General features: G+C 43.1%; 1 protein-coding gene across 1 annotated transcript; it reads left to right on the plus strand.

The window, feature by feature from the left end:
- Positions 1 to 3,442: 3,442 nt before the first annotated feature.
- Positions 3,443 to 4,282, plus strand: LOC140004842 (uncharacterized). Its single transcript, XM_072044996.1, has one exon. The coding sequence runs from the start codon at positions 3,443 to 3,445 to the stop codon at positions 4,280 to 4,282; it is 840 nt and encodes a 279-aa protein (XP_071901097.1).
- The last annotated feature ends 22,837 nt before the right edge of the window (positions 4,283 to 27,119 follow it).

Here is a 27,119-nt window from a genome sequence, read left to right on the forward strand (position 1 = left end):
TGGCGCCGTCTGTGGGAAGTCGAAGACATCGGAATATGAAGCCTGCGCGTTCTAGGAGCGGAAAAGCTCTCACTATTGGGGCTGAGCAAAGCAACGCAGCCCACCAGGAAGACATCTCTGAAGGGCAGGAGTCCCCAAGGATTCAACCCGCAAACGAAGAAGTCATAACCCGTATGGCCGAGTTTGTAAACGAAAATCCCAACATCTTTGAGGAGTTGGGTAGGTACCTTAAGAGGCAAGGCAAACAGAAGGCTGAATCCTCTAAAAGGAAGTCGGATGGGTCTCCTGAAGACTCATCTGAAGAGGAGTCGGATGGGAGGCGCCTAAGCCGAAGTGCCTCAAAACGGGCATTCTCCAAGGCCACCTCTAAGGTAGCCTCATTGACAAAGGCCTTTTCCCAGGGACTCTTGGGACGGCGACCTGAGGAAGAACCTCGGCCCCTGGAAATACCCGGGGTGAATTACATGAGGGCTCCACCCTTCACTGATGACATCAATGAGGAAAGGGTTCCTCCAAACTTCAAGCTCCCCTCGATACCATCCTATGACGGCCGAGGTGATCTCGAGAATCACATCCACGCCTTCATCTCGGCCTTCCGCCTGTATTGCATCCCTGACCCTGTCATATGCTGGGCTTTTTCAGTATTTCTCCAGGGGACGACTCGAAAATGATTTTGGGGCTTAGAACTCAGGAGCATCTCAACCTTGGGGGAACTCGTAGAGAGATTCCTCCATCGATTTATTTCCTCCCGACCTACGACCAGGACCTCGGCATATTTGCTGAATATGCAACAGAACCCGGGAGAGTCACTTCGATCGTACGTCCAGAGATTCCATGAGGAAAGCGTACAAATACCTGACCCCAATGAGCAAGTCACTATTGCTGCTTTCACCCATGGGCTTGTTTCCGGAGTATTCAACACGAGGATCCACAAGAAGTATCCCCGCACACTCCACGACCTGTGGTTGAAGGTCGAGAAGGGCATACAGGCCGAGGACCTCAACCGCATGAAAAAAGAAGTACAAGCTGCTCGCCCAAGGGCTGACGCCCGAAGAGGGAAGGAGCCCAGCCGAAGTGAAGTGGGGACAGGAGGTGGCTTCCAAAGTCCTGGCCGAGACCGCCGCAGTGTGTTTGACAGGATTTCTAAGGGGAAGGCACCCATCCTTGAGTCCGAGCTGACTCCCATGAACACCACCCGATTTCGGATGTTATCCGTCATAGAACAGAACAACCTCGGGAAGGCACCTCCCAAGATGTACGGCAGCAGGGATAAGAGGAACTCGAACCTCTACTGCCTATACCACCGGGATATAGGACATGAAACCGAGGATTGCAACGATCTCAAGAGGGAGATCGAGAACCTCATCCGACAAGGAAACTTGAAGCAGTTCATCCGCCGAGGTGGAGGTCATCAGCGTGACGAAAACCGACGTGATAGACGAGGTGACCAACGCCGAGACGAGAGGCGGACGTCGAGAAGCAGCTGTCGGCCTCCTGAGGATCCTAAGGAGACAAAAAGGCCTCCCCGAGATGGATCTTCAGGCCAGGGGTTGGGGTACGGGCCAAACATTGCCGGACTTATTAACACTATTGCCGGAGGTCCGACGGGAGGAGATAGCCAGAACTCCCGGAAGAGGACCTACAGACAAGCTAAACCGGATCAAGCAGAGTCGAGTTCTCGCCTATCCGAAGTCATTTCCTATGGCCCTACCGATCCTGTCCCAGCCGCCTCGAGTAGCCACGAGGCACTAGTAATCGAAGTGCTCGCCAACAATTACATCGTTAAGAAAGTCTACATTGACCCCGGGAGTTTGGTAAATGTCATTTATCTCCGCACTTTTGAGAGCCTTAAGTTGGCTAGGGAGCACATGACTCCGGTGCGGACTCCCCTTGTAGGGTTTGGGGGACAAATCGTCCATCCCGAGGGAATGGTGACCCTGACGGTGACCGTGGGACACCACCCCCGCTGCCGAACTATCCCTGTGAACTTTGTGGTGGTTAAGGCCGACTCTCCATACAACTTGCTCTTGGGTCGACCCACTTTTAATGCTCTGCGGGCGGTGTACTCCACCTACCACCTGAGCTTCAAGTTTCTTATCCCCGCGGGAATCGCCGAAGTCAGTAGCGACGTCTGCGCTGCTCGGGAGTGTTACCTCGCCACCTTACAAGCAACTTCCACATCGACCGTCGATGTGAGACCCGAGAAGAGGTCAAGTATCCTCTCGATAGATTGCGTTGATCCTCAGCAAGCCGAGAAGATCCCAAGGCTGGAGACTGGGGATGAGGTGGAAGAGATTCCCCTGGACCCCACGAAACCTGATCGGATGGTCCGCATCGGCACTCGACTGCCAGGCCCGATTAAAAGAGGTATGGTGGACCTCCTCAGAGATTATCGGGACGTCTTCGCTTGGGCCGCAGATGAGGTTCAAGGAGTTCCGCACCACCTCATGATATATGAGCTGAACGTCGACCCCCAAGTCCGCCCGGTTAAACAGAAAAGAAGGCACCTCGGCCCTGAGCGCAGCCGAGCTGTGCGTGGAGAAGTGGACAAACTCCTGCTCTCGAAGATAATCCGAGAGGTCCAATATCCAACATGGTTATCTAACCCGGTCATGGTCAAGAAGGACACCGGGGTTTGGAGAATGTGCGTCGACTTCACCGACCTCAACAAAGCTTGTCCCAAGGATTGCTACCCATTGCCCAAGGTCGACACCTTGGTGGACTCGGCGATGGGTTATGAGGTCCTTTGCTTTTTTGATGCCTTCAAGGGGTATCACCAGATCGGAATGAGTCCAGAAGATCAGGAGAAGACTGCCTTCTACACTGACTAAGGCACATATTGTTACACCACCATGCCTTTCGGACTGAAGAACACCGGGGCTACGTATCAACGCTTGGTTAACCAAGCTTTTAAATCTCAGATCGGCCGGATTGTCGAGGCCTACGTAGATGATATCCTTCTCAAGAGCCACACGACCTCCACATTCCTTTCCGACCTAAAAGAAGTCCTGAAAATCCTTCGGGAGATGCGAATGATGCTAAACCCCAAGAAATGTGTTCTCGGGGTCACTTCGGGGAAGTTCTTGGGCTACCTCGTCTCCAGACGGGGTATTGAAGCAAATCCGGACAAGGTGAGGGCAATCCAAGAAATGTCTCCACCTCGGTGTGTCCGCGACGTCCAGAGGCTGACGGGGCGGTTGGCCGCCCTGAACCGGTTCTTATCGCAGTCAGCCTCCAAGGCACTGTTATTTTTCAAAGTTCTCAAGAAGGCCGACGACTTTTCCTGGACTAAAGAGTGTCAATAGGCGTTTGAGCAGTTAAAGGAATACCTCAACCACCTCCCAACACTCACCTCACCTCGTCCGGGGGACAAGTTATTCTTGTACCTATCTGCTGCGGCCGAAGCTGTAAGTGCCGTGCCGATAGGGAGGAAGGTGTACAAATGCCTGTTTATTATATTAGCCGAGTCCTCCGAGGTCCGGAAACCAGATACACTCAGGCGGAGAAGCTCGTGCTGGCCTTAATCTATGCAGCTCGTAGACTTAAGCCCTACTTCTTAGCCCACCACGTTTGCTTGAGGACTGACCAACCACTTCGGCAAGTCTTATCACGGCCAGAGGCTTCTGGACGTCTTACTAAGTGGGCCATTGAGTTGGAGGAGTACGACTTATCTTACGAGTCTCGCACGGCAATCAAAACTCAAGCCCTCGCGGACTTCCTAGCCGAGTTCACTTTTGATGAGGTGAATAAAGTCACCCCGGCCACTACCCAGGTTACCACCCCGTCTATCGTCAAGCCTCAACGCTGGACTTTGCATGTGGACGGTTCGTCCAATAGTGAGGGTAGTGGGGCAGGCTTACTTCTCGAAAACCCCCAGGGAGAGGTGTGCTCGTACGCTCTGAGATTTGACTTTGCTGCCTCTAACAATGAAACCAAATACGAGGCTGTTATTGCCGGCCTACAACTAGCTCGAAAACTCGGAGCCTCACACATCTTGGTCTATAGTGACTCCCAACTCGTCGTGTGCCAAATACTAGGTGAATACGAGGCCAGCGAAGAGGTGATGCATCGTTACCTCTCCAAGGTCCTCCAGCTGGCGACACACTTCGAGTCTTTTGAAATCCAAAGAATATCGCGGTCACAAAACAGAAGGGCTGACGCCCTCTCCCAGCTTGCTTCTACCTCTTTCTCCGACCTGAACAAGACGATTTTCGTAGAAGTCCTAGCCGAGTCAGGATATATAACTGAGGTCGTGTACCCCGTCTACCTTGGGGACACCTAGATGGGGCCCCTAACTCGATTTCTAAGCCAGGGTGAGCTCCCTGAAGACCGAGCTGAATCACGGAAGTTTCAACGAAAAGCCGCTCGGTACACCCTCCGACAAGGTCTTTTGTACAAGAGGTCTTATTTCGGCCCCTGGCTGCGATGTATCACGCCGGAGGAAGGTGAGAGAATCCTCCAAGACATACATGAAGGACTTTGTGGTGCTCACGTCGGCTATAGGATGTTCGTTAAGAAAGCTTTATTGCTTGGGTACTTCTGGCCGACCATGAGGGTAGATGCCCAGGTCATGGTCCTTAGTTGCCCCTCCTGTCAGCACCACGCCCCTGAGCACCACCAGCCGACCAACCTTATGATCCCCATCACCTCGCCGTGGCCATTCGAGCAATGGGGAACTGATATAATCGGCCCATTTCCAAGGGCTCCAGGCAACTATGTCTACGTGATGGCAGCAGTGAATTATTTCACCAAATGGGTTGAGGTCGAGCCCCTGAGAAGCATCACCGGGGCTGCTGTTCAAAAATTCTTTTGGAAGAGCGTGGTTTGTCGCTTCGGCCTGCCCCGGGTGGTCATCTCGGATAATGGCAGGCAGTTCGTGGATAATCCTTTCAAGGCGTGGTGTGAAAACTTGGGGGTTAAGCAATATTTCACTTCGGTTGGACACCCTCAGGCAAATGGACAAGCCAAAAACTTCAACCGAACTCTCCTCCATGGATTCAAGACCAGGCTACACCGGGTTGGATCGTCGTGGATGGAAGAGCTCCCCAGCGTGCTGTGGTCCTACCGAACCACGTCGAGATCAGCAACCCAAGAGACTCCGTTTTCCTAACTTATGGGTCCGAGGCTGTCGTCCCAACCGAATTCATTACCCCGAGTCCACGAATGGCCGCATATGCTGCCGAAGTCAATGAAGAAGAACGGCAAGTTGACCTCGACCTCGCCGAGGAGAAGCGTGATATGGCCGCGGCCAAAGTCGCTATTTACAAAAATATCCTAACTGTGACGCCCCACATCTCCCTAAGGCGGACCAAAGGGTATCCGCGGACGCCTGCCCAGCTCACGCCAGGACTCAAGCAATTCCATTCAATTTCAAACCGAACTAAACACTTCGATGAGAGTAACATGAATACAATAATGCGGAAGCGTTCAAGCTTAATAAGTCACTTAATGTATAACCAGTACATTGGGTAATCATGAAACGACTTAAATTCAAAGTACACATCAGGGCCCAAACTTTTCAAGTTTACAATTTTCAAAAGTACAACCCAAACCAGGGCCTAGTCAAAATTTATAACAGGAGTCTTAACAAAATTACAACGGATGGTTTCTCCATATTTCTCCAAAAGTCGGTCCTGTTAAGGAAAACAAAACTATAGGGTGAGCTAAACGCTCATGAGGCCAAGAACACACAAGCAAGCACTTAGTCAAATAACAAACCCAAATTTAATAAATAAAGCCATGTCTTTTCAATAATCAATCATTCAAACAGGAAAAGTAATCAGAAACAATTCAAGGATATAGTAGCTCTCAGGAGCTAAGTTCCACTCGATCTGCCGATGTCATTCGTATACCTTCCCGCATTGACCCTCCTGTCAACCGAGTCGGTATTTCCATTTCCGTAAATCACCACTTACTTTCCTCCGTCCACCGTACACCCCAAGGGCCCACAAGTCTATTATTGGGAGATACTCTACGAGTATGCCAAGTAAGACCTCTTATTAGGTCGAGCTTATGTGTATCTCATGGCTCGCCCCAGTCCCCGACCAAGCCCATTACCGGCTCGAATCTAAGGTTGGCCTATGAGTTTGGGCGTCCCCCATTCATTTGAAGGTCGAGGAGGTTCACTCCAACGACACAAGCATTCATGACATAACATTACATTTCATTCATTCATTCAATACATTCCATTCATTCATTTGAAATTAGAACGAGTGCGATAAAGTACGCACCCGCCCTTATTTTTAAAACTTTCAACAAATACCACAATTAAACAAGTATCAAAATTCACACACTTGACACTCACCGAGCAATTCAATAAAAATTATTTTCTGGGAGTTCAAGTGTCCGCGGTGAGATCCTCTTGAAGGTCTCCTTGCGCGCCTGGCAATTTAATAGCGAATAATCATACAATTAACCCACTTATCAAGAAGATTGTACATTAGTACAATCTAAGGATTATTTCGCAAAAAGGAACCTCAATTACACGTAAATCGAGGTTCAACTTGCCTTTTATTATGTACAATAATATTTGAGTTTTTATCTTGAAAATCGTAAGCAAAACGTTTAAGAATATCAAAAGAACAAAGAGTTTTTGAAAAACTCTATTTCTTTGGAATTGAAAAATTTTTCAGTTTTATGATGAATCTTTGAAAAATCATAACTCGCTCGGTATAAGTCGAGAATTGGAAAACTTTATACCGTTGGAAACCTCTTAGAGAGTATTATAAGTTCGTAGAAGACACTTTTCCATGAATCGAAGTGAAAAGCGGTAAAAAATGAGCTTGAAAACGCAGGGTTGGTTTTCATGGCAGAATTAAGTTGGATTTCGGCCAACTTTGGAAATTCGGCACGATTCACACGTTGTAAACCGGCCTCTGAAATTTGCAGCTCAATTAGTGTTACAAGTGAGGTTTATAACAAAACAAGCGGATCAAGAATCAGAGTTTCGAGTACCGAGATACGGTAGCCCGAAGTTGAGCAAATTCAAGACTGGATGAGAATTTTCCAGATTTGAACCTCCAACATGAGGAATTTAATTGGGTATCGAAACGAACTTGGATTGGTACCAAAATTGGCAGTATTTCAATACTATATGGAAAGTATCTCTCTATCGAATTTTGAGGAAAAAATACCTTCGGCAAGGTAGTTAATTAGCCCACCAAAGTTCAAGAAAAATCCTAAGGCAATCTGTCTTTGACTTGCATTTCCCAATTTCCAATCGTCTAACCAAGAAAGTTATCCAACCATGGTTCATTTGTGAAATAAGGGTCTAAGATACACCCATAATATCTTTGGTAAGTGTTTAATATCAAAAACATCAACTAACAAGTTCACTCCAAGATTTGGTTCCAAACCAGTCCAAACATTAGGGTTTTCCAAAACAGAGCAGTCCACTTGTTTCAGTCACAAATCAGTCAATATAGCTTGAAATCGAGCATGGCTTACGCCTTTGGAAAATACATTCATAGGACTAAAATATCACAGAAGAAATCATTTCCAAATTCGGCACCCAACTGGTTCAAATTCGGGCATCAAGTTGCTGCCTGACCACTTCATTCCAGACGAACAGAGCAACAGGACAGCGAACTTAAAACATTTGGTTCGGCTTGCTCACAAAGAATCAGAACGTGCATTATATACTAAATTAAAGCTAGGAATGTCTAGTTTCAAACGCCACTGACGGCACATGATTTTGACATCCGAGGACAGAGTTATAGCCAAAATACTACTGCTGGTCGGAGTCATACGCGAATCAGTTTCCAGATTTGCTGGTTTCTAAAAAAAATTCATTTGCCCATTCAAACCTCGTTATTTTTCAATGAAATTTTCCACACCTCTAATACATCATATAAGCATCCAGTTCAAGCCATTAGTTCATTAAAAACTGGCCTTAAAATGGCCGAATAAAACAGGGGTAGAATCGGAAGTTTTCGCTTCTTGCACCCAATGAAGTTCCTACTAATTACCCACCACTAATGCATCATTATAATCACTAAACCAACAATATAATCACCATTAATTATCACATCAGCAACAACAACCCAAGTGTGGGAATTCCAAGAACCCACAATCACATTTTTACACCATAATCAAGTAACTAAGTGCATGCATGAGCTTAATCTTGCCATATAATCTCCAAAAGATAAGAATCCATGGGTTGATCATTACCTACTCCTTTGGTTTGCAAGGTCAGAATTTTCGGCCCTCTTGAAGCTCCAAGAAACCATGAAATCTCCCCTCTTCCTTAGCTAGATATAAGCTCCAAGTGGTTTGCTAAGTGGTCTCCAAGTTTGGTGTGATTTGGATGAATTTTGGTGCATGGATTGAAGATGAAAATGAAGAACAATGGAGAGCTCTTCTCCTTTCTTGTTGCACGGCCAAATGAAGTGAGGAGAGAGAAGGTGTTGGTTCAATTGTGGCTTCCTAAGTAAGATTCATTGTGTGGTGCAAAACCCATCTCAAAGTCAACTTGAAATAGTGCAATTAGGATGCGTTTGGACTCGATTTTTCTCGCGCGTTTGGTTCGCTAGTGCACTAAACCTCCAATGCATATATATTCATGTAAATATTATTCACTCTTAATTGTCCCGAAATAAGGGTCTAAAGTCCCTCAAATGAAGTCGCGCGTGTGAAAACGCGTACCGTCAATTTTACCGCTATAACGCGAAACTTTCGAAAAATTCTTATAACGATTGCACTACTAACTATCACTTGAGTATTTATTCATAAAATTATCTATTTTAGGACCATAGTACAAGTCTCCAATATTCCAAGCTTATTGTGCTACTACGCGGATAAAATCTCCAAGCACTATTCACTATTTTTACGAAACGCGCTCTAGGAAATTAATTTTTGAAACGAATCATTTTAAAAATATAACGAAGTTACATTACCATGTATTTAGGTCTAATAAGACTAGAAAATATTCCTTGGAAATAAAACCCAATTAAATAATTTATTAAGCCATAAATTAGGTATAAAATAATAGTTTTTACGAGTCTTCACATCCTCTCCCCCTTAAGAAAATTTCGTCCTCGAAATTTACCTTGGTTGATGGACAAGTTTGGATACTTCTCTCTGATTGTCTCTTCAACTTCCCATGTTGCCTCTTCTACTCCATGGTTCTTCCATAAAACTTTCACTAGTGGTATCTGCTTGTTCCTTAATTCCTTCACTTTTCGATCTAGAAGTTTTACCGGTCTCTCCTCATAGGTCAGTGTTTCATCAATCTCAATATTCTCCGGTTGTAAAACATGAGAGGGGTATGGATGATATTTCTTAAGCATGGACACATGAAACACGTTATGAATACGAGATAAGCTCGGTGGTAATTCCAGCTTATAGGCTACATTCCCAACTCGCTGAATAATCTTATAAGGCCCTACAAACCTTGGTTGTAGTTTCTTCCCTTTTCCGGACATCAAACTTGCTTTTAAAGGCGTAATCTTGAGAAATACCATATCTCCAACATTGAACTCCAAATCCTTCCTCCGATTGTCGGCATAACTTTTTTGTCTACTCTGAGCGGTTTGAATTCTTTGCCGTACCAATTTCACCTTTTCATTAGCTTTCTCAATCCAAGATACAGTAGTCGTGTCTAAGATCTTCCGTTCACCTATTTCGTCCCAACAAATTGGGGATCTACATTTCCGACCATACAGTGCCTCATACGGAGCCATCTGAATAGAAGAGTGGAAACTATTGTTATAGGCAAATTCCACTAAAGTCAAAAACTTACTCCAATTCTCTCCAAAATCCAGTACACAAGTCCTCAACATGTCCTCAAGAGTTTGAATTGTTCTTTCAGATTGTCCATCAGTCTGAGGATGATTGGTGGTACTAAAGTTCAACTTAGTCCCCAACACTTCTTGCATCTTTTGCCAAAACCTCGAAACAAATCTTGGATCCCTATCCGACACAATACTCACAGGTATACCATGTAGTCTAATGATCTCATCCAAGTACAATCTGGCCAACTTCTCCAATGAATATTTCATATTAATCGGCAGAAAATGAGCCGATTTAGTCAATCTATCTACTATCACCCAAATGGCATCATGGCCTCTATGTGTCCTTGGTAAGTCTGATACAAAATCCATGGTAATATTTTCCCATTTCCACTCAGGTATTTCTAGAGGTTGCAAAAGTCCCGAGGGTTTTTGATGTTCGGCTTTAACCTGTTGACAAACCAAGCATGTCTGAACAAATTGGACAATTTCCTTCTTCATATTTTTCCACCAATATAGACTTTTCAAGTCTTGGTACATTTTATTTCCTCCTGGATGTACTGTAAACCTTGATCGGTGTGCCTCTTCCAAAATTTCTTTTCTAAGCTCTTCATCCTTTGGCATAACCACCCGATTTCGAAATCTCAATATTCCATCTGATCCCAAAGTGAAATCGGTCTGGTCTCCCATCTTGACTTTCTCCACCAACTTTTGCATTTCAGGGTCCTTTTCCTGAGATTCCTTAATACGTTCCAATAAAGTGGAGGTTATCACAATATTCCCCAAAATCACTTTCCTTGGTTCTAATCGAGAATTCCAATAACTAACTTCCTCCAACAATCGAAATTCCTTAACCATCAATCCAGCCATTTGTACCTGACGGCTCAAAGCATCGGCCACTACATTGGCCTTGCCAGGGTGGTACTTAATAATGCAGTCATAATATTCCAGAAATTCCATCCATCTGCGTTGCCTCAAATTCAGTTCCTTCTGAGAAAATAAGTACTTAAGGCTTTTGTGATCTGTAAAAACCTCAAATGTCACTCCGTACAAATAGTGTCTCCATTTCTTCAAAGCAAAGACCACAACCGCTAACTCCAAATCATGGGTCGGATAATTTCCCTCATGCGGTTTCAATTTTCTAGAGGCATAAGCTATCACTTTATCATTTTGCATCAAAACACATCCCAAACCTTCCTTAGATGCATCGGTGTAAACCACAAAACTATCATGTCCATTTGGTAGAGCTAGAACAGGCGCTCTAGTCAACCGTCTTTTCAACTCCTGAAAACTTCCTTCACACTTAGAACTCCAAATAAATTTTCCATTTTTCTTGGTCAACTCAGTCATAGGTCCAGCAATTTTTGAAAAATCCTGGATGAATCTCCGGTAATACCCTGCCAATCCTATAAAACTCCGAACTTCCGTTGGATTTTCCGGTCGTTTCCATTTCGAAACAGCTTCCACTTTAGTTGGATCCACTTTAATCCCATCCTTAGAAATTATATGTCCTAGGAAAGTCACTTCCTTTAGCCAGAATTCACACTTGCTAAACTTAGCATATAACTGATGTTCCCTCAAGATTTGTAAAACAATTCTCAAATGTTTCTCATGATCTTTCACATTCTTGGAATACACCAAAATGTCATCAATGAAGATCACCACAAATTGGTCCAAGTAAGGCTTAAAAACCCTATGCATTAAATCCATGAAAGCGGCAGGTGCATTGGTTAACCCAAAAGGCATTACTGCAAACTCGAAGTGCCCATATCTCGAGTTAAAAGCAGTCTTAGGTATGTCCTTCTCCAAAATCCTCAATTGATAGTAACCTTGCCTTAGATCCAATTTTGAAAATACTACCGCCCCTTGCAGTTGGTCAAACAGTTCATCAATGTGGGGTAGTGGGTATTTATTTTTAACCGTAGCATCATTTAAGCCTCGATAATCTATACATAATCTCAAACTCCCATCTTTCTTCTTTACAAACAAAACTGGGGCTCCCCACGGGGAATCACTCTCTCGAATAAAATCCCGTTCCAACAAATCCTATAATTGTAACTTCAACTCCTTCAACTCAGCTGGAGCCATCCTGTATGGTGTCCTTGATATAGGTGCTGTTCCCGGAGCTAAATCAATTTTAAAAGCTATTTCCCGTTCCGGGGGTAAAGACTCCAATTCTTCAGGAAAAACATCAGAAAATTCTTTCACTACCGGTGTGTCCTCCAAATTCACCTTATCGCTAGGGGTATTAATAAGAAAAACCAAATACCCTTGAGCTCTTTTACTTAACAATTTTCTAGCCCGAATTCCCGAAATAAGTGCAGACGAGACTAACTTACCCCTCACATCCAATTCCAAGGTTGCTTCTCCTGGAATACACAATTCTACAATTTTCGTTCTATAATTTAACTGAGCATTATAACGGGCTAACCAATCCATCCCTAGGATCACATCATATCCTTTAATCGCTAAGCCTATCAAATCGGCCAGCAATTTTCTTTCCCTCACGTAAATTTCACTATTCTTATACACCATATTAGCAATTAGACTTTTGTCCCCAGTGGGTGTTTTAACCTCCAAGTCATATGGTAACTTAATTGGCTTCAAGTCTATTCCACTCATGAAATCAGGGTTTACAAAAGAGTGCGTTGCACCCGGATCAATTAAAACCCTAGTTAGGCGGTGAAAGATTGGAATTGTACCTTCGACCACTTCGGTCGCCTCTGGAGCTTGTGGATAGTCCAACGCGTAGACCCTAACCGGTACTTTCGGTCGACTCCCTCCGGCACTGGTCTGCTTAGAGGTCGATTTTTCAGGTCTCTGCAGGTTTCCCCCTGTCTTTGACGATTTCGGACAATTTGCAATCTGATGCTCAGTGCTCCCACACAGTAAGCATTTTCCCAGCTTTCTCCAGCAGTCATCCTCAGAGTGGTTGGGTTTACCACAATACCCACAAGTAACTTGAGGGGTCACAGTCGATCCAACAGATGGTGTTCCCCTAGCTTGAGTCGTCCCGCTACGACCTCCCCTCGATATAGCTCCCCTAGAAGCTCCAGTAGTTCTCGTTCCTCCTTCTCCTCTTCCCTTTTTAGAAGGGTGTACAAACTTACTGGTCTGCCCAGAAGTGCGACTAGGAAAATTCCTTTTTCTATTGTGGAAATCCCTCACTTGAGATCTTGCATTCTCAACCCTTTGCGCTTTCTCTAAAGCCTCAGTAAAAGTAGAGATTTGGGCTGCAGCCAGGCCCTCCTGAAGTTCCACATTAAGTCGCTGTATGAACCTTCTAATCCTCCTCCGTTCATCGGCTACTAACTCAGGAGTATATTTGGAAAGTTTAGTGAACTTCTCTTCATACTCTGCTACAGTAAGGGTTCTTTGTTTCAACTTAATAAATTCGTCCTCCCTTTTCTCTTGGATCAAGGGCGGAAGAAACTTTTCGTTAAACTCCCTTGTGAAATTCTCCCAAGTCCAAGGGGTTCGAGCTCTTTCCCATTTTCCTTTCATTAAATCCCACCAAGCACGGGCCATTCTCTCAAATTGAAAAGCAGCAAAGTTCACTCGCCTATCCTCAGTGTAGTCTAGTGCGGCGAATATATTGGTCATCCTTTCTAACCAATTCTCCGCTATTTCGGGGTCAGGTTCACCCATAAACTTAGGCGGGTTAAACTTTAGAAATCTTTCCAAGGCTCTATCCTCTCCTCTATCCTGGCCCCCAGGCTGGTTAAATGGTCCAGGACCCTGTCTCTCCGCTAGACGTTCTAGGATATCAGTCATCCTATTGATGGCAGTAGCCACTTGGTTACTCTCAACGTTTTCCTGTCCCTGGGTCGGTCCAGTTGCCGATCCCTGGTCATCCCCCTGAGGTTGGGCCTGTCTAGACGCTCGCCCACGGCCTCGACCACTCCTTAATCCTTCCATTAGTCTAGACGTGCCTAGTGCAAGAAATAAATTAATTTAAGCAGAAAACAAGAATTATATCGAATTTAGAACTAACCAAGAAAGCATTGAAATTAACAATAATTTACATTCATAAGCATGTCAAGTTTGTACAATTAGCAAGTTAGGGACAATTCACAAAATATAGCACACAGGTGCTCAAAAGTATACTTTTAGTCACAGAAGACTAAAGTAAGAACAAGTGCCCAAAAGTAGGCCACACAAGCATGCAAAATACAATGGCCTCGGCACTCGCGTCACCCTAACTAGTCCTAACTGTACCAGTCAAAAGTCAAAAGGGGTCAACGACCAAGATCCTAGTCCATAGCAGGGCTATCAGGAGGAACCTCCTCCTCGGGATCCTCCTCCTCCTCATCAGGAATCACCTCAGCAGCGTCCTCAACCAAACTAGTCGCATCAGCCAGAATCTCGAAAGCCCGAGTACGGACATCCCGTCCTAGTCTAGTAAGTCGAGCCCTAGTATCCCGAAGCTCCTGGTTAACCACTGCAGATGTGGCTACCTCACCCTCCAGCACCTCCTCGAGCTCGGCAATCCGCTCACCCTGAGCGCCCACCATCTGCCTAAGCTCATCTACCTCAGCCTGTAAATCACGGTTGGCATCCACCAACTGACGACGCTCGTCGTCCAAAGCAAGCACTAAGTGGTTCGGGTAGGCGAAAGTCAACCTACACGAACATCGAGGGTATCTATCGTAAGGTGAGTAGCGAACTCGATCTCCTCCCGCTAGAGCTCGGTAGAAGATAGTCCTAAGAGGCTCGTAATGACCATTCGCATGGCCATTCCCGTTAGCTGCCGGGGCTCCGTTTCCATCAGCCATCCCTACAAAATAATAACAATAATAATATTTTTCAGGTTAGAAACTTAAATCACAACTCAGTTCCAAAATCCTGCAATGCATGCCTATCTTAATCGTTGGTTCATCCCATTCGTCACCTGAGGTAGGACTAACTTAGTTGCTAGCTCGCCTCAAGTATCACTTAGGGTAGGATTAAGTCATCCCATATCGAGTCTTAAAGGTAGAGTATCTAATATGTCTCCCATATAGACCTCTAACCTAGCGCTCTGATACCAACTGTGACGCCCCACATCTCCCTAAGGCGGACCAAAGGGTATCCGCGGACGCCTGCCCAGCTCACGCCAGGACTCAAGCAATTCCATTCAATTTCAAACCGAACTAAACACTTCGATGAGAGTAACATGAATACAATAATGCGGAAGCGTTCAAGGTTAATAAGTCACTTAATGTATAACCAGTACATCGGGTAATCATGAAACGACTTAAATTCAAAGTACACATCAGGGCCCAAACTTTTCAAGTTTACAATTTTCAAAAGTACAACCCAAACCAGGGCCTAGTCAAAATTTATAACAGGAGTCTTAACAAAATTACAACGGATGGTTTCTCCATATTTCTCCAAAAGTCGGTCCTGTTAAGGAAAACAAAACTATAGGGTGAGCTAAACGCTCATGAGGCCAAGAACACACAAGCAAGCACTTAGTCAAATAACAAACCCAAATTTAATAAATAAAGCCATGTCTTTTCAATAATCAATCATTCAAACAGGAAAAGTAATCAGAAACAATTCAAGGATATAGTAGCTCTCAGGAGCTAAGTTCCACTCGATCTGCCGATGTCATTCGTATACCTTCCCGCATTGACCCTCCTGTCAACCGAGTCGGTATTTCCATTTCCGTAAATCACCACTTACTTTCCTCCGTCCACCGTACACCCCAAGGGCCCACAAGTCTATTATTGGGCGATACTCTACGAGTATGCCAAGCAAGACCTCTTATTAGGTCGAGCTTATGTGTATCTCATGGCTCGCCCCAGTCCCCGACCAAGCCCATTACCGGCTCGAGTCTAAGGTTGGCCTATGAGTTTGGGCGTCCCCCATTCATTTGAAGGTCGAGGAGGTTCACTCCAACGATACAAGCATTCATGACATAACATTGCATTTCATTCATTCATTCAATACATTCCATTCATTCATTTGAAATTAGAACGAGTGCGATAAAGTACGCACCCGCCCTTATTTTTAAAACTTTCAACAAATACCACAATTAAACAAGTATCAAAATTCACACACTTGACACTCACCGAGCAATTCAATAAGAATTATTTTCTGGGAGTTCAAGTGTCCGCGGTGAGATCCTCTTGAAGGTCTCCTTGCGCGCCTGGCAATTTAATAGCGAATAATCATACAATTAACCCACTTATCAAGAAAATTGTACATTAGTACAATCTAAGGATTATTTCGCAAAAAGGAACCTCAATTACACGTAAATCGAGGTTCAACTTGCCTTTTATTATGTACAATAATATTTGAGTTTTTATCTTGAAAATCGTAAGCAAAACGTTTAAGAATATCAAAAGAACAAAGAGTTTTTGAAAAACTCTATTTCTTTGGAATTGGAAAATTTTTCAGTTTTATGATGAATTTTTGAAAAATCATAACTCGCTCGGTATAAGTCAAGAATTGGAAAACTTTATACCGTTGGAAACCTCTTAGAGAGTACTATAAGTTCCTAGAAGACACTTTTCCATGAATCGAAGTGAAAAGCGGTCAAAAATGAGCTTGAAAACGCAGGGTTGGTTTTCATGGCAGAATTAAGTTGGATTTCGGCCAACTTTGGAAATTCGGCACGATTCACACGTTGCAAACCGGCCTCTAAAATTTGCAGCTCAATTAGTGTTACAAGTGAGGTTTATAACAAAACAAGCGGATCAAGAATCGGAGTTTCGAGTACCGAGATACGGTAGCCCGAAGTTGAGCAAATTCAAGACTGGATGAGAATTTTCCAGATTTGAACCTCCAACATGAGGAATTTAATTGGGTATCGAAACGAACTTGGATTGGTACCAAAATTGGCAGTATTTCAATACTATATGGAAAGTATCTCTCTATCGAATTTTGAGGAAAAAATACCTTCGGCAAGGTAGTTAATTAGCCCACCAAAGTTCAAGAAAAATCCTAAGGCAATCTGTCTTTGACTTGCATTTCCCAATTTCCAATCGTCTAACCAAGAAAGTTATCCAACCATGGTTCATTTGTGAAATAAGGGTCTAAGATACACCCATAATATCTTTGGTAAGTGTTTAATATCAAAAACATCAACTAACAAGTTCACTCCAAGATTTGGTTCCAAACCAGTCCAAACATTAGGGTTTTCCAAAACAGAGCAGTCCACTTGTTTCAGTCACAAATCAGTCAATATAGCTCGAAATTGAGCATGGCTTACGCCGTTGGAAAATACATTCATAGGACTAAAATATCACAGAAGAAATCATTTCCAAATTCGGCACCCAACTAGTTCAAATTCGGGCATCAAGTTGCTGCCTGACCACTTCATTTCAGACGAACAGAGCAACAGGACAGCGAACTTAAAACATTTGGTTCGGCTTGCTCACAAAGAATCAGAACGTAAATTATATATCAAATTAAATCTAGGAATGTCTAGTTTCAAACGCCACCGACGGCACATGATTTCGACATCCGAGGACAGAGTTATAGCCAAAATACTACTGCTGGTCGGAGTCATACGCGAATCAGTTTCCAGATTTGCTGGTTTCTAAAAAAAATTCATTTGCCCATTCAAACCTCGTTATTTTTCAATGAAATTTTCCACACCTCTAATACATCATATAAGCATCCAGTTCAAGCCATTAGTTCATTAAAAACTGGCCTTAAAATGGCCGAATAAAACAGGGGTAGAATCGGAAGTTTTCGCTTCTTGCACCCAATGAAGTTCCTACTAATTACCCACCACTAATGCATCATTATAATCACTAAACCAACAATATAATCACCATTAATTATCACATCAGCAACAACAACCCAAGTGTGGGAATTCCAAGAGCCCACAATCACATTTTTACACCATAATCAAGTAACTAAGTGCATGCATGAGCTTAATCTTGCCATATAATCTCCAAAAGATAAGAATCCATGGGTTGATCATTACCTACTCCTTTGGTTTGCAAGGTCAGAATTTTCGGCCCCCTTGAAGCTCCAAGAAACCGTGAAAGGTCCCCTCTTCCTTAGCTAGATATAAGCTCCAAGTGGTTTGCTAAGTGGTCTCCAAGTTTGGTGTGATTTGGATGAATTTTGGTGCATGGATTGAAGATGAAAATGAAGAACAATGGAGAGCTCTTCTCCTTTCTTGTTGCACGGCCAAATGAAGTGAGGAGAGAGAAGGTGTTGGTTCAATTGTGGCTTCCTAAGTAAGATTCATTGTGTGGTGCAAAACCCATCTCAAAGTCAACTTGAAATAGTGCAATTAGGATGCGTTTGGACTCGATTTTTCTCGCGCGTTTGGTTCGCTAGTGCACTAAACCTCCAATGCATATATATTCATGTAAATATTATTCACTCTTAATTGTCCCGAAATAAGGGTCTAAAGTTCCTCAAATGAAGTCGCGCGTGTGAAAACGCGTACCGTCAATTTTACCGCTATAACACGAAACTTTCGAAAAATTCTTATAACGATTGCACTACTAACTATCACTTGAGTATTTATTCATAAAATTACCTATTTTAGAACCATAGTACAAGTTTCCAATATTCCAAGTTTATTGTGCTACTACGCGGATAAAATCTCCAAGCACTATTCACTATTTTTACGAAACGCGCTCTAGGAAATTAATTTTTAAAACGAATCATTTTAAAAATATAACGAAGTTACATTACCATGTATTTAGGTCTAATAAGACTAGAAAATATTCTTTGGAAATAAAACCCAATTAAATAATTTATTAAGCCATAAATTAGGCATAAAATAATAGTTTTTAGAGTTTTCGCACTAACTGGTTAATACAATGCTCGGGTCAAGCACATGCGGTTCAATCCGGGAGACCTTGTTCTCCGGAAGAACTCAGTTAGCCGAGATGAATCTCAGGAAAAATTAAATCCCAAGTGGGAGGGACCGTACCGTGTTGTTGAATCCAGCCAAAATGAATATTGTAAATTGGCTTACCGAGATGGCTCTCGAGTGCCCCGAACTTGGCATGCTGAAAATCTTAAATTATATTACCCTTGAAGGGTACGTATTCTTACATTCCATTTCTTCAAGTTATTTCCCACTTCTTTCCATATTATTGTAAGTGAAAAATAAAGGGACAAAGCAATATTCAAAAGAAGAAAAGTTGAATTCAATTCGATCAAAAAGAAGGCAAAAATATGCAAGAACAAAAAGTCAATTTTATTGAAGTGCGAAAAGTAAAAGGCCGAGGTTATATATGACCTCGGCCCCCAGTTACAAGAGTGAAAGGCCAAGGTTATCTGTGACCTCAGATAACCTCTATTACAAAAACAAGTGCTTCTAGACACTCCCTACTTTAGTTTCCTGGCCTTCCATGGTCTCACTCTCCGCCTCGGCATCCTGATGCCCTTCAGCTCCTCCACCGGCCTGGTCTCCTTCAAGCTCATCACCATCACCATCTGGCTCAAATTCCTGGAGCCATTTGTTGAATTCGGCTCGCACCTCCACTGGGTCCTTTCCAGACTGGATACCCTCGGCCATGCGGTCGCATAGTTCCTTGGCATCTTCGTTGTAGTGAGGAGCGTTCTGAAGGGACTCCAGCTGCTCAGGAGAGAGAAAGGGCGTTGCCTCGTTAACAGCCGATGTGAAGCCGAACATGAAACTCGGCCGAGTGAGCTCGCCGAGTTCATGAGTGAAGGCCTCCGACTTCTGGAATGCCTCCACGGCAGTGATCCCGGCCTTGTCTATGGCCTCCTTGGCCGATTGTTTTTCTTGAACCCGTTTCCCTCTTTCCTCGTCAAGTGCAGTTACGAGAGAATTGTTTGCGACTTCGGCCTTCTTCTTTGCAAGCTCGGCCTTGTCTCGCTCCAGCTCGGCTGCTCTCAGCTGTTTTTCCAGATCGGCAATCCTCTTGTGGAGCTCGTCAGGTGATTCATACGTCTGTACGAAGTGTCCGAAGCGCTGGTGCATCTCAGCCAAGAACGCCGTGGTGGAAGCCCAGGAAACTGAGGCGCTTTGCATCAGCTCGGCGGGAGAGAGCTTCCTGGTGTAGGTATTGTCCCGTGGCAGGACCGAGTGCACTAGGAGCTCGTGGGCGATACGAGGATCTTTGCATCGGTCGTTCACGTTTATATCCCACTCCGGACACCACTGTGACCCGGAGTGCCTCTTGTCCTCCCCGGCCGCCATTGAAGGCACGTGGTGGAGGTTGAACAATGAGGACCCCGTGACGAGGTTTTCCGGAGTAATAGCTGCCGCTCGACCCCGAGGTGGAGAGGCTATCGTCACTCCACGGGAGGGGAATCCCGAAGGAATGCCAGAAGATTTGGATTTCCCCTTCCCCGGCGTGCCCGAGGTATGTGAACCTTCGCCCATGATCACCACGGCGGGCTCGCGGTCGCCCGTCGCCCGTCGCCGTGGTGGTCTTCGTAGCCGGCCTGGAGCAGTTGGAAGCCGACGAGGACGTGGATGGCATTGGGGGTGAGCTGAGTGATTCTCACCCCCCAGTACCTCAAACAGCCGCGAAGGAATTTTGTCGTTGGCATCCTGAGCCCGGCCTCTAGTTGCTCCACATAGATAGCCACCTTATCTTTCGACGGCAGTGCAGCTGACTGGTGTGGTTGGGGTATGTAGATACTATAATCCCTTCTCCAGGGATACTTGCGGACTACCTCGACTACCGAGACTTGTCCCATACCACTACTGAAGAACGGCATCAGGCCGTAGTTAAGAGTTGTCACGTTCGGAGGAGTGGAAGGTTCTTGTACGCCCTCATCCCTAGGGATCTCGTTCCCGAGGTCATCATTGTATAGAACCTCGGGATCGACCTCGATCTCCTCATGCTGCTCCTCAGCCGTCCCAGCTCGGTGAGACGCCTCAGCACCTCCGCCGTCGGACGCGGTCCTTTCCTCGGAGGGGTCAGGCCTCTCTGCTTCGGTAAAGTCAGGCCTCACCGTCTCCTTGTGTGTACGAGCTGTTCTAGCCATTATAACAGAAGAGAAAGAAGTGAACTTACTTAGAAGATGTGATTCGAAGGAAGTGCCGAAGTGAAAAGACAAAGAAACGGAGCTCTGGGGTGATTCACGAATTTTGGTAAAAATTAAAACGGGGAAATGGGGCCCCTATTTATAGGCACCCAGGGAGAAAGTGAAGAGACACAATTCTCTCTCTCCTCATTAATGAAAAAACTGTTCATCTGCCACCAATCTCGCGCCTGACCATGAACCTGCCGTTCAGACTGATATCCGTCCTGTCAGTTCCTCAGCCGTCCCATCCACGCGGTCATGATTATTGGACACCGTGTCTTACACGCTTATCAGCTTCGGAAAGTAACGACCTCGGGAGTCCACGATCTCGTCTTCCTCGAAGCTTGGGGGGCTTAGTGAGGATGGTTATTCCGGCTCGGGTATCCCGGGATCTGGCCCAGTAATATCTCCTGAAGCGCCACCTCGGCGGTTACCAGTTGATGTGACATCCACCTCAGTACCGCCTCGGCTAACATCCTTAGCCGAGGTGATACCAGGGCATCCGACACTTGTGGAGAGGTGAGATGTGACTTCTGACACCTCTGACACCTCCGATGCCTGACGGAAAGCTGCTCTGACACGCCGTCTGAACCTGACGGATGTCCCATCACGTCCTTTCATAGAGATCAATCAAGTCCATCAGATGCAATGACCATATCAGATCTTTAGGGACCCGTGCTGGCAGTCCCTCTCTCCTATCCGTCTTCTATAAATACTCAACACCTTTACTGAGAAGGGGGATGACCATTTTCCTGGTAAAACACACTACTTTTTCCTGTTACATCACTTTCTCATAGCCGAACTGACTTAAGTTTCGGAGTTATACCGGAGAATTCAGCCCCTCTTCTAACCTAAGCAGGTGATCTCGTCCAAAAGAGTTGCCCAAGATAAAAATACTTCTTCAGTTCGGGTGACTCACTCCAGCGGGACGAAAATCACCTCTATCTTTCGGCGGCATAGATAGCCACCCTATCTTTCGGCGGCAATGCGGCTAACTGGTGCGGTTAGAGTATGTAGATACTATAATCCCTTCTCCAGGGATACTTGCGGACCACCTCGGCTACCGAGGCTTATCCCATACCACTACTGAAGAACGGTATCTGGCCGTAGTTAAGAGTTGTCACGTTCGGAGGAGTGGAAGGTTCTTGTACGCCCTCGTCCCTAGGGACCTCGTTCCCGAGGTCATCATTGTATAGAACCTCGGGATCGACCTCGACCTCCTCATGCTGCTCCTCAGCCGCCCCAACTTGGTGAGACACCTCCGCACTTCCTTTCCCACCTCGGTGAGACGCCTCAGCACCTCCGCCGTCGGATGCGGTCCTTTTCTCGGAGGGGTCAGGCCTCTCTGCTTCGGTAAAGTCAGGCCTCATCGTCTCCTTGTGTGTACGAGCTGTTCTAGCCATTATAACAGAAGAGAAAGAAGTGAACTTACTTAGAAGATGTGATTCGAAGGAAGTGCCGAAGTGAAAAGACAAAGAAACGGAGCTCTGGGGTGATTCACGATTTTTGGTAAAGATTAAAATGGTGAAAAGGGGCACCTATTTTTAGGCACCCAGGGAGAAAGTGAAGAGACGCGATTCTCTCTCTCCTCATTAATGAAAAAACTGTTCATCTGCCGCCAATCTCGCGCCTGACCATGAACCTGCCGTTCAGACTGATATCCGTCCTGTCAGTTCCTCAGCCGTCCCATCCACGCGGTCATGATTATTGGACACCGTGTCTTACACGCTTATCAGCTTCGGAAAGTAACGACCTCGGGAGTCCACGATCTCGTCTTCCTCGAAGCTTGGGGGGCTTAGTGAGGATGGTTATTCCGGCTCGGGTATCCCGGGGTCTGGCCCAGTAATATCTCCTGAAGCGCCACCTCGGCGGTTACCAGTTGATGTGACATCCACCTCAGTACCGTTAGCCGTTAGCCGAGGTGATACCAGGGCATCCGACACTTGTGGAGAGGTGAGATGTGACCTCTGACACCTCTGACACCTCCGATGCCTGACGGAAAGCTGCTCTGACACGCCGTCTGAACCTGACGGATGTCCCATCACGTCCTTTCATAGAGATCAATCAAGTCCATCAGATGCAATGACCATATCAGATCTTTAGGGACCCATGCTGGCAGTCCCTCTCTCCTATCCGTCTTCTATAAATACTCAACACCTTTACTGAGAAGGGGGATGACCATTTTCCTGGTAAAACACACTATTCTTTCCTGTTACATCACTTTCTCATAGCCTAACTGACTTAAGTTTCGGAGTTATACCGGGGGATTCAGCCCTTCTTTTAGCCTAAGCAGGTGACCTCGTCCAAGAGAGCTGCCCAAGATAAAAATACTTCTTCAGTTCGGGTGACTCACTCCAGCGGGACGAAAATCACCTCTTTACCTTGGTTTAGCACCTACTCTACAGATGGTTGACTACTCTATACCTGATGCATATTGTGATGTATCTTTTGTCGATCTATCTTGTCGTAGATGTAGGAAGACTCCTGTGATAGACCCCTCAGTGCATCAGGAAGAACAATTGCCTAAGGGATCACAGCTGCAACCAAGGAGGTTTAAGCGACAGCAGCTTTTACAAAATCTACCTCAAAGGAAAGTACACTAGAAATGCGACTACTCTGCCACACGATGTGATAGAGGCAAGAGGCACGTTGATGGATGAATTTCATGACCTAATAGTTTTTTTTCCACGTAAAAATTACATTTTTCTTGTTATTAAAATGCCTCATTTCAAATTTCACAACATTTTAAGACGATTGGCGAATTTATTTTATGATTTTATGTTGACATTAAACTTTAATTACCCTTCACAATTTTAAGATGATTGGCGAATTTATGTTTAATTAATTAGTCTCTAGAATTAATTATATTTAGATAATCTATACAATTTTTAGAAAAAAGTTGTCTTTCTAAAAAAGTTTAAAAATAAAATTATGTTTAAAAAAAGTGTGTCTTTTGCCACACAAGCTTATGCAGTGACACACACATATTTTTTTGTTTAAAAATTATGTTTCTTGCAACAATTTTGCTTAAAATTAATGTTTCAACAAAATTATGTTTCAACAATTTTGCGGTGACACTGTTTAAAATATGTGTTAAATTTTATATTTCAAAATTGTGTTTAATAATTTTTTTTACAAATATCGTGGATAGGCTTGTAAGACGACAAACACATTAAAAATAAAAAATAATTTGAGTTTGTCAACGCACAATGGTTGTATTAGAAAAAAATTGTGTCAAACAAAAGTCTGACACTTAAAAAAATGAAAAAACTAAATGGTCACCGCCTTCGAATATTTTGGCAACGTTAATATTCAAAAAAATCCCAAATACCCCCACATTTTAGACAATTTTATTTTTTGGGATTATTTAGATAATTAGCCAATGCTATACTTGGCTAACAAAAACTATTAGGGTTTCGGATCTAATTTGGACTTGGCCCAATCTCACAATTTATCTATGTTACATGCATATAATATTTATTTTATTTTAAGGTTATAAATAAATTAAACAATTATGTATATAATGACACACATAATTATTAAATATAATTCACGATTATAATAAAAATGTGCACTTATATACTTAATGGGCCAAGTGTCGGGTTTAGCCTCATCAATCCACGCTTAATTTACAATTGAATTGGGCCTTATTTTGAGACGCAAGCTAAACCCAACCTAATGATACATAATATTCGACCCAAATTTTTTTTGGCTCAAATTCAGGTTGGCCAGGCAACAATTCCTGGTTTTTATGCTTATATACAGTTTTTGTCTCTTTACAATAAAGTACTTTTGTCCTTCCTAAATTGTCCCTATTCCCATATCAAATTTTGTGCGTTTTAATTAGTAGCACCTTGCCCCCAACAGGAATTTCAACTGGTGATCACATGCGGTAGTATCCCATAGATCACAAGTTTGAGCCCTGCTATGCTGAAATTGTTGTGCATCCTTGGGCGGACTAGCAAAGTTGGGATACCCGTTAGTGTTAAAAATTAAAAAAAAATTAGTGACACTTTCATGAAATTGGTATCTAAAGATATAAAAGGACTAAATTGGTAAAAACTAAAAGATATAGCAAGAAATTGGTTTAAAATGAAGTGTTGAAGGACCAAATTGTAAACTTTTACATTCAAGGTTAAGGAAAAATGCACTTTTCATCCCTAATGTTTAAGGTGTTAACCAATTTCATCCCTAAAGTTTCATGCAAAACACATTTTATCCTTGTAATTTATAATTTTGATTAATTTCATCCTTCAAGTTTTACGCAAACACATTTCATCCTCATAATTTCCTAAATTTGGCTAATTGAGGACAATTGGTAGATTGTCAAGCAATTTGAATGGGATAGCGTCACTTGATCACGGCATGCCTATTAGGTAAAAAAAAAAAATTGGATCAACAAAAAGCTCAAAAATCTTTTCTTAATTCACTTTCTCATTTAACACAAAAAAGACTAAGAAATTTTTAGCCACGATTACTTTCTTCTTAATCACAATCGAACAAGAAGATCCAAAGAAAATGAAGTCAGTGGGAAAGAAACAATCCCACTATAGCCAATTGAAGAAAAATGTCAAATAGACCGAATACAACTAATTGGAGAAAAATATTAATGCAAAAGAATGAATGGTTTGGATTGTCATTTATTTGCAAAATTTTGTTTTGTTGCATCATATACTTGTTTTTCAATCATCTATTTATCTTTCAATCTATTTATTTAGTTTCAAATATATCATATCACAATTTAAAGGGAAAAAAAAGAGATAGCCTCCTATCCAAAAACACTTGTTGTTATTTCTATAATTTAATCAATAATTGAATTAAGTATTAATAATACAATTATTAATGGGACATGTGATGATATTATGCCTAAATTTGTTAACAATCCTTTAATTGTCCTTAATTGGTAGGAATTGTAAAACTATGAGGATGAAATGTGTTCTACATAAACTTTAGGGACAAAATTGGTCAAAATCACAAAATTATGAGGATGAAATGTATTTTCTATGAAACTTTAGGGACGAAATTAGTGAACACCTTAAACATAGGGGATGAAAAGTGCATTTTTCCCTTCAAGGTTCAGCCAAATTTAAAAATGCCCCAATAATGCCACTGGTGTTTTATTTTTCATTTCACTCACTTTGCGCTTCATTGGTCTCCTCACTCTTCATCTTTGTAGTCGCATTCAGTTGCCAGCTCTATACCATGGTAAACTGTATTGTTTCTTCAAATTATTTTTAGGTTTATATTTTTTATTTATAGAGTATAATTGGACAATTTTTTCTTATGTGATCAGTGATGATTTCTATTTGAACAATTGAATCAATTGATATCTAACTGAATAATCATCTTTGAAACCCTAGTTTCTGTGTCATAATTGATTTTTTTAGCGCTGATATACAATCTTGCTTTGTCTGGTCAGTCCAAGAAACCTTTAGATCGTGTTTGGTTCCTTAGAATTGGAGCATAGAATTGGAATCGGAGGCTCCAATTAGAGTTGCAAACAAGTCAAATCAAGTTAAATTTTTTTGTAATTGAGCTGAACCTCGATTTAAATTTACCAAACTTGACTTCGAGCTCGATCCCAAATTTTAGTCGAGTCGAGCTTGAGATTAAAAAAATAAAAAATAATTATTTTATTTTAAATAAATGAATAAAATAGTAATTTTTCTTAACAAATAATAAAATATTAGGAACATATATGTAATTTCACTATTAAAATAAAAATAAAAAATATAAATATAATTAAGTAGGCTCGGGAGTTAACGAGTTGAGTATTTTTGAACTTGAGTTCATGCTTGACTTTGACTTGGTCAACTCAAGCTCGAGCAACTCATGATTAGCTCAACTCGTATGCAACCTTAGCCCCAATTCCAATTCTTGTGTTTGGATTGTCAGTTGGCCAGTAAATTTAGAATTGAATTACAATTCTTCGTGATCCAATTCCACGCAATGAATTCTCTTGGTGGACATGAGAATTCCATTTCCATAAGTTAATCGGGTTCACATGTGGATCTTTAGTGGGTAAATTAAGTAAAATGGATCCATACATAAACTTGGGGAAAAATAAGGGAAAATGACCAATTTAGTCCCTAAACTTTTTTTTGTCAATTTAGTCCCTATACATTATTTATAGTGAATTTGATCCCTAAACTTATATTTCGGTTCCAATCAAGGAGTTTAACGATGGCTAGGGCTGCAAACGAGTCGAGTCAAGTCGACTTTTGACCTTATTGAGTCAAGCCTTAACTTAATTTTATCGAACTCAAACTTGAGCTCGAGCTTGACGAGTTAACAATTTTTTCTTAATAAATAATAAAATATTAAGAATATATAAGTAATTTTACTATTAAAAAATAATATATATATATATACTCGAGCTCACGAGCCGACTCGCGAGCTAACGAGCTTAATATTTTGATCTCAAGTTCG

This window comes from Coffea arabica, chromosome 4c (assembly GCF_036785885.1).
Source record: "Coffea arabica cultivar ET-39 chromosome 4c, Coffea Arabica ET-39 HiFi, whole genome shotgun sequence".
Taxonomy (NCBI): Eukaryota; Viridiplantae; Streptophyta; class Magnoliopsida; order Gentianales; family Rubiaceae; genus Coffea; species Coffea arabica.